Raw genomic sequence first — 13,095 nt, forward strand, 5'->3', positions numbered from 1 at the left:
CAAAGGCCCAAATGTACTGCTAAAAATGTCTAATTGCCCCTCTAAAGGCAATCTGTAATTATCAGGGGCAGATTCTGTAATTTGCACAAATAAGAGAATTGAAAGGTCAAAAATCAAAGAAAAAGTTGCTGTTAAAGGCTGACACTTTGAGGAACCAGTCCCATTTTACAGAACTTGAAAATCAGTTGTATCTCTGAAGATATTTGCATTTTAATACATAAAATAGAAAAAATAAGTTATATAATGTTGATTGGAGGACAAGATAGTCCTTAAATCCGTATTAATGATATCCTGTTTTCATCAGAATTGGTCTGTGGAATACACACACGTTGACCTGTCTGCAGCTAAAATTTCACTCTGAAATTCCCCTATTTACCCTATGAAAAACGATTCTCAAATCTCAACTCAATGAAAAATTCTGTTTGAACAGGGTTCAGTAGACCATTTGGGTGAATTAAGATTGCATAGTAGAGGATCTGAACCTAATTCACTAGTGAACTAAAATTTAGAATGCAACCAACAGCCTAACATGCATTCCAATGCATCCAAATGCAAGTAAACACGACAAATATGAGAAATATAATCAACCCTACCCATCTCAAGCTAACACATGAAAGAAGAAAATTTCCATTAAAATTACTGTGTACTATGTGCATGCATGAAATGCATGTTCCATGATGTGAGATGCTTGCTTTATGATCTAACATCTAAGTATGTATGGAACATGGGATGCATGGTGAAAATGCCGAATATATGAAACACACATGCCACATAGCATACCACATGATATTAGTATAAGGCACATGTGTGTTGATGTCGATGCATGTATTTATGCATGAATACCTAGTTCAGGAGGGCATGATGGTATGAAACATGCATAGATATATGACATGATGTCATGTGCTAGCCTAACATGATATGCAATGCTATGGATGCTTATGTATATATGTGAATGCATGTGGATGATAATGGTCAATGGATGCATGTAGAGACGCAATGCTGACATGGACGGATATACTAGCATAACTACATAACATGAATTACAATGAGTAACATGCAATGCATCTATGTTATGACTTGATGCATGCATGATGGTAGGTGACCGTACCATGAATGGTATGGACTTGGGATGGGTCATGGGCAGATGACACCTACTTGTGCCATTTCCATGTTAATATACATGCACTATGTTAATGTGTTAGTCTGATATGTTATATTCTCTACATCAATGTTATATACTTACTTCAAGAAAACAATGAAAAAAAAAAATAAAAATCTTTCTAAAGTTGACGCAATCTAGAGGATTCCTAGATTGGCATCAATTCGAGTCAGATTCTCCTACTCATTAGGAGAGTTTCCTAAAAAACCTATGAATTGGGTTGATTTCTTTCCTAAATTAATTTTCTAAAGTCTAGTTTTAACAAACTTGACTTACCACAATGATGAACCTCCTACAACCACCAGCTGCAACTAAGGTACCGCTGGTGCAAGCTTCTCTTCCAAGCCGATCTACATTGCATGAAATGCATTCTATACAAAAGTGATGAGATCGAAATCATCGTATACCTAAAACTTGAAAAGAACCAATGAAACTTAAGACTAAATAAGAGAAAATGGCAATTGAATGGAAGACAAGGAGCCAAAGCTACACTTTGTTGTTGACAGGTCCTCTTGCAAAAGCTCCTTAGTTCCACAAAAGCCTGAACACAAAACGATGAAAATGTGTAATGAAGTCTATGGAAACCAGGTTGAAGGAGAGAGGTAAAGAGAAATTACAATGTAGTCCGCCAATAAGAAGAAAGATAATAAAGCATACCCACAACTTTTCTAATATCCCTAAGATCCCTCAATGACATTATTTTTTAAGATTCCCCCTTAAGATGCTGATATGTCAATCACGTTCAAGGTGTTAAAATAACTTGCAAATCAGAAATAAGATGAGGTCTGGTGAACACATCTACAAATTGATCTTTTGAAGTAACATTAACTGTAGATATATTCCCTGCTAGAAATAAGATGAGGTCTGGTGAACACATCTACAACTTGATCTTTTGAAGTGACATTAACTGTAGATATATTCCCCGCTTGAACCACATCCCTGATATAATGACAGTGTACCTCAATATGTTTAATCATCTCGTGAAACATAAGATTGCTTGCAATGTATGTAACAGCTTTATTATTACATATCATCTTCATAGGTAAAGAAACTTGAACTCCCAGACATGTAAGCATAGACTTTACCCATGTCATGTGTGTGGTAGTTTGGGCCATAGCTTTATTACTCTATATTTGGATTCACCACTTGATCTCGCTACAATTCCCTGTTTCTTATTCCTCCAATAAATCAGGTTTCCTCCAACAAAAACATGAAAGCGTGTGGTAAAAAAAATGGGCATCTAACCAACAAAAAAAAGGTTGACACAGTCAACATATTCCATGGAGCTGACATATATGTGTCTCTAAGAGAGAGAGAGAGAGAGATGAACATGAATATTCAGCTTTACAACATGTGATGTATGTAAGAACACACAACTTGGAAATTTATTATTCTTTCACTTCAGAGCGTTTACCTAAAATTTTCTTCTAGAGCTTGCACTCATTTTACACGTTAAATCAGATAAGCTTTCATGTGATATATTCCAGTTCGGGAGATTTTCGTGTGCTGTTTTAGAATCAAATTCTCCTTCCATTTTAAGTCTAATTAGTTCAAATGTTGATCATGTTCGTGACCTAACTTCTAGATTTTTATATCACTTGGCATTTGCTGGCTTATTTACATCTCTTCCAAATTTGTCCAATCACATTTTCTTTCTTCTCTTTTACTTAATGACATTTATATTTGCTTAGGTATTTTGGTATTCTGAATGGCATTGATACTGCAGTATGGAATCCAGCTACAGATGTTTTTTTACCAGCCAATTTCTCTGGTAAGTTTCCATTGACTGTGTGAAATGTTCTTGAGTTAAAATTTCCATGTTTAATCTTGGATGGGTAAAAGTGATAGTTGGATTCCTCTACCATGACACCTGACCAGGTCATTTCAGCTTTAGTTTTAATGATCTTTTGATTTGAGTTTTGTTATATTTGTAAATTCGTTTAAAGATTTGACACCAATTCACAAGGCATAATGAGAAATACAGGCACTTGGTATGCACTAGGCAAATGTCCAAAGAAGCTCTGAAACAGGGGAATTGCAATACAAAATGATAAGAATGAAATCTCCAAAGGAGATGAAAAATACACTAATAAGACAAGAGGAGAGTTGAACTATCTCCAACTGCTAGTTAGCCAATTGCTAAATCTCATCTTCAGACAAATGCAACAGAAAAAACAGAAAATGAAAGAAGAAAAATTGCAGAAAATAATATGAAACCATTTCGAAATAAACCTACATAGGTTGTACATCTATACACACACAGACACACACTGTCACACCCCAACCATTTTATCCCCCAAATTTTTTTCGATATAACACATCGAGGTGCGACGACACATCAATTAAAATGGAGCTATGTAAATGGAAACGACAGTGGGACAAATATTCTATTATGTACCAAAATCAATTTATACAGAATGACTTCACATTATGTTCTGTAAGAATCTCTAATTTCTGCCCTAATCTTTGTTTCTTTTCTGTCCTAATCCTCAAATCTCTATTTTCTGCCCTAATCCCCAAATTTCTACCCTAACTCTAATCCCTAAATTTTTTGCCCTAATCTTTCCTAATCCTATCGTCTACCCTAATTTGCCCTAATCCTATCGTCTGCCCTAACCCTACCATCTGCCCTAAATCCTAATCCTATTGTTTGTCCTAATCTGCCCTACCGTCAGCCACCTAGCCCTAATCTCAAAATTTCTATTTTCCCCTATTTTCTGATTATTGCATTTATGGATCCCCACCGCAATTCCAGCATCTTGTCGTCCAATTTCCTCTCCCAACTCATCTCACAAAAGCTAAATCATACCAATTATTTGACATGGAAACGTCAAATAGTTCCGTTCATCAAGAGTCACCGTCTCTATGGACATCTCAATGGCACCACACCTGCGCCACCTGAATGGATTATGCGAGAGGTGAAGAATGTTGCAGGGCAAGTTCAAGAGACCATTGCAGAAATCAATCCTAAATATGAGATGTGGATGACTCATGATCAATCTCTCGTCGCTTATATCACCTCCACACTATCAGAGGAAGTTTTGGCGGGTGTTGATGATGATCTTTCAGTGGCTACCACGTATTCTCCAGTATTAGAAGCGAGATTTCTACAACTCAAGAGGCAATTTAAGGATATCAAGCGAGGCACACGTTTAGTCTTGGAATATACATGAGATAAAAAATGTCAGCGATCAGCTTGCCATCATAGGGTATTCAGTTAGTGACAAGGACAAGGTACAACAGGCTTTGAGTGGATTGGGGCCAGAATTTGATGTTTTTTGCACTGCTTTAGAGGTATTGTCTGTTCTTCCCTCTTTTGAAGACTTGAAAGCAAAATTGATTCAGAATGAAGCGAGTCGTGTACAGCGACATGAATTAGTTCATTCTGGTGGGCACAATGTATTGGTCACTGGGACCCATGCTTTACAAGGAAGTCGTCCAAGAGTTTGGAACTCACAGGCAAGGATGGGGAGAGGTATCCTTCCTATACCTAACACAAATGTACAGGCAAATGTACCACGAAGGATGCCTACTTGTTTTTATTGCAATAAGAGAGGTCATGTGAAGTCAGAATGTTGGCACAACCTACAAAACAAGGGAAAACAGGTCAGGCGTGACAATAAGGCAGCAGAGTCATCTGTTTCAAACACGACTGCGGCATCGAACATTTCCACTGATGTGCAGCAAATTCTAATGACAGCGTTGTCTAAAGTCAATCTCAAGCAAAATGAGGAAGGACAATGGTATGTGGATTTTGGTGCTGCAGCTCATGTAACTGGTGACGCAGGTAAACTTTCCAGTGCTCTTCCTTATTTAGGTAAAAGCTCAGTCGTCACAGGAGATGGTTTCCATCACAAATATCACATATTGGGTCAAGAAAAATATCATTTCTGTGTCAATGCTTATTGGTGATACTCATTCCTCTGTTGAGTTTACTCCTTCTTCTGTTTATGTTAATGATGCTCGAATCAAGAAGACATTCGCTGAGGGCGTTTGCAAAGGAGACATGTACGTCATTGAAGAAGCTCCAAAAGTGTCTAAGTCTTGTATTTCAGATTCATTCTTTCCCAATCATAGTGAAATCAATATCACAGAGTATGATATGTCATCTCTTTGGCACGGTCGTTTAGCACATTGTAGTCGGTCTTTCATTCAAAGTCTTGTTGCAGACGGACTATTACAAAAGTCCAGTCGAAGTCCTGTCAGTGAGTCTAGCATGTGCTCAAGTTGTCATATTTGTAAGAGTCATGCTCTTCCTTTTCAATCAATAAATAAGCGAGCTTCGAAGTTATTTGACACCATTTATTCTGATGTTTGGGGACCTGCTCCTATTTCTTCCTGTTCCGGAAGTAAATATTATGTTGTTTTCATTGATTCTTATTCTCGTTACACTTGGATCCACTTCATGAAAAGCAAATGCAAAAGTTTTCCGCTTGTTCACCCAATTCCATGCCTTGGTCCAAAACAAATACTCTAGTAATATCGTGCATTTCCAATGTAATGGTGATGGTGAGTTCATTTCAAATGAATTTATTGAGTACTTAATAATGGGATCACTAGACAGATTTCTTGTCCACACACACCACAACAAAATGGTATTGTTGAAAGAAAACATAGGCACATAGTTGAAAGTGCTCTCACTATGATGCATAACACTGATGTGCCCATGACTTTATGGAATGAAGCCTTCCATACTGTTGTTCATGTTATTAATCGACTGCCACTATCCATGCTTGAAGGAAAATCTCCATTCTTTATTTTACATCAAGAACAACCAAATTATGATGAGCTACATGTTTTTGGATGCATCTGTTATGTTCATGTTGATGTTTCTTTGAGAAATAAGTTTCAAGATCGAGTTGTCATGTGTAGATTTGTGGGTTATGCAAAAAATTATAAAGGCTATCGTTGCTACAATCCAAAAACTGGACGAGTGCATATTTCACGACATGTTGTTTTTGATGAGCTCAGGTTGAAGGATTTAAAGGAGCCACATGCAACACTTAATGTTAGAAATGATGTATATGACTCATGGCTGAATGCTGAAATATTAGACCAAAGAGCTGATACACACCACACACAAAGTGACAAAACCATTGATGACTTCGAGACAGCCACGAACACTCAGATGGACAGCATACCTTCATCTACTCAAACCAACAACATGAGCATGACTTCAGCAAATCGGTTTTCAGGAGTGGTTATAATCGACGATCAGTTCTAGTTGATCCAGAAACTGCCACTACTTGTCCACGTAGATCAGAACGTGTGCGGCACCCTAGTGATAGATGGGTAAGTTATGGTAATTTCTCTTTGGATTTTCAGCTCTTCATGACAGAATTGAACAAAAAGGTGGAGCCAAAATGATGTGAGCAAACGTGCAAAAGCAAACATTAGATCGAGGCTATGAATGAAGAAATGGCTGCCTTAAATGAATGTCAAACATGGGAGATTGTTCATCGTCCAAATGGTAAGAATGTAGTGGGCTCAAAATGGGTTTACAAACTCGAGTATAAACCTGATGGAAGCATTGATAGATATAAGGCTCGACTCGTGGCTAGAGACTTCACTCAGCAGTACGGGGAAGATTATGATGAAACTTTCAGTTCAGTCATCAAGATAGGAACGATCCGGGTTATCATCTCTCTTGCCGTCTCATATGGTTGGAATTTATATCAGTTGGATGTTAAAAATGCTTTTCTTGGTTTTGTAAAGGAAGAAGTTTATATGGAACAACCTCCAGGATATGTTTCCAATGATCCAACCAAATGGGTGTGCAAATTACAAAAATCACTGTGTGGGCTTAAGCAAGCATCTCGTTCATGGTTCGATAGATTTTCCCTCCATATACAACAGCCTGGTTTCCTCAGAAGTTCACTTGATCATTCCTTATTCATCTATCATTCAGGTGAAGTTACCACTTGGCTACTTATATATGTAGATGACATGGTTCTTACTGAAAACTCTTCATGTCATATATCCCATGTTAAGGAGGTATTGCAACAAGAATTCAAGATGAATGATCTCGGCGAAATACGATATTTCTTGGGTGTTGAGCTTGATAGAAAAGGTGACACATTAACTCTTACACAACATAAATACACTCTTGATATTTTGGATAGGGCAGGTATGACAAGTTGCAAGTCCATAAATACACTTAGTGTTCTCAACACAAAATTAAATGCATCTGATGGGAGTGATGCCTACCCAAATCCTAGTTTCTATCGAAGTATAGTTGGCATGTTGCAATATCTCACTTTTACACACCCAGACATAGTATATGTTGTGAACTAAGTCTCTCAGTTTATGCATGCACCCACAGAAGGGCATATTATGGATGCTACCAAACGTATTTTTGCGTTATCTTAAGGCTACTCTTGGGGATGGACTCATCTACACAAGACAGTCAACTGTTTTGCATGGCCACAACATTTTCACTTATACTGATGCAGATTGAGTAGGTAATCCAAACGATAGACGATCAGTTTTCGGTTATTGTCTCTTCCTTGATTCCAATCTTATTTGTTGGAGTAGCAGGAAACAACGTGCAGTTGTCAGATCTAGCACTGAGACAGAATATAGGGTAATGGCTACAGGCACAGCTGAAGCTTCATGGTTACGTCATCTGCTTGGGCAACTTTCTCTTTCCATTGCTTAGTCATCTCTATTTTTGACAACCAAAGCGCGATCAAGATTGCCTTCAATCCTATTTTATATAATCGCACTAAGCATATAGAGATTGATCAACACTTCATTTTTGTCAGAAGGTTGCGGAAGACGAGATTGTTCCCACTTATATATCCACGTTTGAACAAGTGGTTGGTCTTTCTACCAAGGGACTCACAGGGCACCATTTCTGGGAATTGAAGAATAAGTTGCGCATGATCAAACCTCATGCACAACTTGAGGGGGGCTGTTAAGTTTGTACATATGGATCGGGTCACCCAGACCCCACCCATTTGATCCACATGCCCAACACATCATGGGCGGTGGCATACTTGTAAATCTTATTATTATTTTGTTTTTGTGTATTTTATGATGTACCCTAAATCGTGATTAGTATATAATGATAACAAGAGGCAGACGTCATTTGTTGCTGCTCTCTTTCATTTCTTTCTTGCTTGGACATGCAGCCCACTTCTCTCTTTCTCCTTTTGCATCTAACTTCATTCGGTGGTTTGGTATTAGATATCAAAATCTTACATATAGACCCAAAATCTCCCCAGTAGGATGTGAGTGGAGCCATTTGATCAACCTGTTGCTCCGATTCCACCAAGATCTGAAAAAGATAAACAACATAAGGCTGAGCCTTCGCAGTATGACGACAGGAAATCTCTAACCCTTTAAGGTAAGGGCTCAAATTTGAAATCTAACATGTAAAGAAACATAACTACACGCATGCTATCACCTAACTTGTCATGATAGTGGTCATGGTTGACTATCTGTCACCCATCTATTGATCTACCTATATAATTAATAGAGACACATGAATAAATATATTCCTGCTTGCTATTGGTCATATTTCAAGGAATGACTTTGATGGTTCTTCTCTTTTTCGTTATGTCGTTCATCAGACGATGCTGAAGGAAAATCCATCTGCAAACACTATGTGCAGAAAGGACTTGGTTTAGATCCTGGTCTTCTTCAGCCAAATATGCAGGCTCCATTAGTTGTTTGTATCACTAGACTGGTTGCTCAGAAGGGTCTCCATCTGATTAGACATGCTTTAAGACGTGTAGAAGAACTTGTAAGGCTTCTCTCACTTTCTTAATTTCACAAATTTATTTGTTCAAAATATGCAATCTCAATAGTTCATGGTGACATGTTCCTACTCTTGGTAACACAACATTTACTCATAAAAGTTTCATGCCTAATGTTAAATTTCTTTCTTTGGCATAATGTTTCTTATTTTTCTGATATAATCTTTTGTAATGTTGTGCATTAATAACATATTCTAGTATCAATATCATTCTCTGGATTTTCATGAGAAAAATTCTACAGTCTCTATTTGCTTAGGAAACCTTAGGCCCTCTTCTAGAAAATAAAAGACAAAAAGTGTGAAAATAATAATAGGATAATGTTTGTCATAATTGTAGAAATGGAGGCATCTAATAGCACAAAAGAAAAGGCTACTAGGCTACATCTTTCAAGGTGCGAAAATATTCAATCTTCTTTTGATGCACATCACCCTTAACAAGGAATATAAGTATACAACTGGTGATGTTTTGGGCATAAATGTATTATGCTATCAAGTTCAAATCCTTGTTCAATATACAAAATCAAATATTTCAAACAAATGCAAAAGCAATACTTTGTGAAATCATGCACCAATTATAATTCTGGATTCACAAGTAGTGACTCCTGGTCAAATTCTAGGGGCAACTGTTGAATCTCAATTTTGACCTAACAAATTCAAGTGAAATAAAAAAAGGACAGGAGTTGTAATCCTTAAATGAATACTTCTGCATGAAATGAAAATCGTATGAACCCTTTACAATAAATACAAGTGTGTGTATACTAAAATAGAACAAACAAAAGAAAATAAAATCCTACTATAAGGGTTCACTCTTGAAGGAAATGAACAAACGAAATCCTAAATCTAAGTGCGCAGTCATTTGAAGATTCTAGAGCTCCTTGATCTTGAATGGTGCCTCAATCTCCAACATTGGCGGTCCTTGATTTCCTTGTTGCCCCACCTCCCTCTCAAGCGGGTAGTGAGATGCACGAGAAGGTACTTAGCTGCACAATGTGTTAGATAGCAAAAATGATAGCTATACAAAGTTGCTTGAACACAAAAACAAGACACCAAATATAATGTGCTCTTGCGTGTTTTAATACAGATGGATTGCTAAAACAGAATATCAACCAATCACTAATGTCTTTAGTCAAAAGTCGTCTAACACTTGACTAATGCCAGCTAACCTAAGTCTAGAAAAGTTTACATTGTGCCTTTACATGAACTCAAAAATATGCTACCTGCTAAGTAGGGCTGCACACGAGCCGAGTCGAGCTCGAGCTCAGCCGGCTCGAGCTCGGCTCGACTCATATTTAGCCAGCTCGAGCTCGACTCGAGCTCGTTACGAGTTTCAAAACTTCAGCTCGAGCTCGACTCGAGCGACTGCCGTCTAGCTCGAGCTCGACTCGAGCAGCTCGACTCGAGCAGCTCGACTGTTCAGCTTTCCTTTTTCGCTGCATTCGAGGGCTGGCAGACGAAGCGGAGAGGAGGAAAAGGGCAGACGAAGTGGGGGAAGAAATGGGCGTGTTGGGAAAAGAGAAGAAAAAGGCATGAGGAGGGGAAGAAATGGGCGTGTTGGGAAAAGAGAAGAAAAGGGCGTGAGGGGAAGAAAGGAGGCGTGTTGGGAAAAGAGAAAAAAAAAAGAAAAATGAACGTGGTGAGGAGAGAGAAAAAGGAGAGGGAAAAAAGTCGTTGATTGAAAAGTAGAATATAATAATGGGAGAGGGAAACTTTTAAACGAAAAAAAAAGGAGGGAAGATTTTGAAAACGTCAACGAGGTTAAAGTCGAGCCGAGTTGAGTTTAATCGAGCCGAGTTCGACTTAGTCGAACTCGACTCATTAACATACTCGAGTTTAAGTTTAAGCTCGAACTCGACTCGTTTATAAACGAGTCGAGTTCGAGCAGAGCTTTGTCGAGCGAGTTCGAGTCGAGCCCGAGTTGGCTCGACTCGTTGTGCAGCCCTACTGCTAAGGTTGCTAAAACACAAAAGTGTAACTAGATCTAATTAAGCAAAACAGAAAACTAACTATACCGAACTATAAGCAACATGGTAAGAATGAAAAAATAATAATGATATTAAACCACTAAAGAGTGGACTGGAAGATGATATAGATTCAAGTATGACAGTTTGGTCCTTTACAACTTCACAAATCTAAGTAAAACTACTAATATTACAGCAATATATGAGTTAATCCTACTCTAACTATCTACCAAATGCATGATATGAGTAAAACACAAACAAGAATGTACTCGAATCCATAAAGTACTACTGCATCTACAGAAAATTTAAAAAACTAAACTAGAACCTACTGTAAAACACAAAAAATTATGTGACACTACTAATTACACTGAAAAGCAGTAACAACCAACGAAGCACACAAGACGGCTAGAATTCTAAATTTAAGTTATATTATAAATAGTAAATTTCACAATGTAGTGATGTAAAGTTGTAAACTACCATACAGTGAGGAATGCGGTGACGTAACAAACAGTCAAGTAGGAAAAACACTTCCTCTCTCTAGAACACAGAAAACACTAAATAGCAGTCCACACTCTTAAACTAGCTATTTAATGATTAATAATTAGTTTTTCACTCAAAAATTAATTCAAACACAAAGTAACTGTTTAATCTACTAAATTACAACAGAATTTGCAGTAAAACCTAACAAGAAACACCACAAGATTTATGTACACTACACTTACAACTTGAATCTGCAGAACATAACAGTCTTGACTCTGAACACTTAGCCTAGCTATACTTAATGATTAACAACCAAAACTCACCTAAAATCTATTCCAAACAAAAGACAAATATTTTTCTTACCAAACTACAACAAAAGTTACAAAATTAAGATAACAAGCAAGATAAAATACCTGGACTATACTTAGAAACCTGAAAACAGTAAAAAACAGTTTGAACTATTAAATTAGTGTGTTTTAACTTTGAAGATTAATAACTAGCATCTATGATTTACCTAAAAAATTGAAGCAAATGAAAAATAAATATTAAATACACGTAAGAGAATAAGAATTTAAACTAAATGCTGTACTTAACTATTACAAATTAGATCCAAACCAACCGACAGACCTGTAAAATTGCCGGTTGGTCTACAGCTATGGTGTTCTATACTAATGTACCAACAGTTTTTAAGCTAGCAATTGAAAATGCTCCTAAGGTAAACACATAAACTAAACTATGACTACATAAGGAATGCTAAAACAAGATAGAAGACACATTAAAAGTAACAGAGCAGATAAACCACTACTTCTAATTAACTAATATGCAGTCCGCAAACAATAATCAATCATAAAAAGTATAAAAAAAAACTGTATTTTTCCCCTTTTTTTGGTAGATTTGTTTTTAACATTTTTCTTGTGTTTATTTGTGACAATGCTTTGCACCAAGGAGCATAGCCTAGCAGCCGGAGGAGCTTATTATTCCTCAAGCATCACCAAGGGAGACCATCAAAAGGGTGGAGGCGGCTGATTGTCGTGCTCCCCTTTCTCATGAGATAGGGTTGGGTTTTTTTTTTCAAAAACAGTCCCTCATTAATGCTGGATTTTCCAAATACTACCTTATCTCCTTTCTTTTCTAATTGATTCATCTGGTTTCTATGTAAAGCTATTTTATTAACACAAAATGTATAATCTAAGTTTAAATAAATGCAAGCTAGGATTCATGGGCATAGATTCGACCAAAATTGATGCAAGATGGAAGCATAATCAAATCATGTAATTGGATTTAGTTAGATTTTTGGTATTTGTTAAACGGATCCAGATCCGCAATCCATCACTTTCTCTATATAAAGGGACATAGGTCATTTTGTAACACAGTCAAAAAGTTGAAAGAAATGAAGTGTTTTCTTATTTTTCTTCTGTTCCTCTTGTTCCTTTGATAGTTTGTTTGAGTTTTAGTTTAGTTTTAGTTAGATACCCCACCTCAGTCTTACCTATTTGCATGCATACACTCATTCACTCACAGAACAATCAATCAATCACAACACAATCCTATGATCCCACGATCCTAGGAACACACATTTGCTCCAAGCAGGGATTTGCCTGGAATGCTGCCATACCTATCGTGCGCCCACAAGACTCTTCAAAATGCCTCGAGCTTCGAAACTGGTCACTCAATGTCTACGGGACGTGCCCGATGTACCTGCAGACATAACCACAAGATAAGATTTCTACTAGTTACCT

General features: G+C 37.2%; 1 protein-coding gene across 3 annotated transcripts in view; it reads left to right on the top strand.

Annotated features, from left to right (window-relative positions):
• The window catches only part of LOC116266863 (uncharacterized), a 42,252-nt gene that overhangs the window by 13,138 nt on the left and 16,019 nt on the right, over window positions 1-13,095 (top strand). For all 3 annotated transcript variants that reach the window (XM_031648303.2, XM_031648302.2, XM_031648301.2), the window contains exons 9-10: window positions 2,851-2,930; window positions 8,734-8,906. In XM_031648303.2, coding sequence (XP_031504163.1) covers window positions 2,851-2,930; window positions 8,734-8,906 — 253 coding nt within the window. The remainder of the gene's footprint in view (window positions 1-2,850; window positions 2,931-8,733; window positions 8,907-13,095) is intronic.

The sequence above is a fragment of the Nymphaea colorata genome, chromosome 13, assembly GCF_008831285.2.
Source record: "Nymphaea colorata isolate Beijing-Zhang1983 chromosome 13, ASM883128v2, whole genome shotgun sequence".
NCBI classification, from domain to species: Eukaryota; Viridiplantae; Streptophyta; class Magnoliopsida; order Nymphaeales; family Nymphaeaceae; genus Nymphaea; species Nymphaea colorata.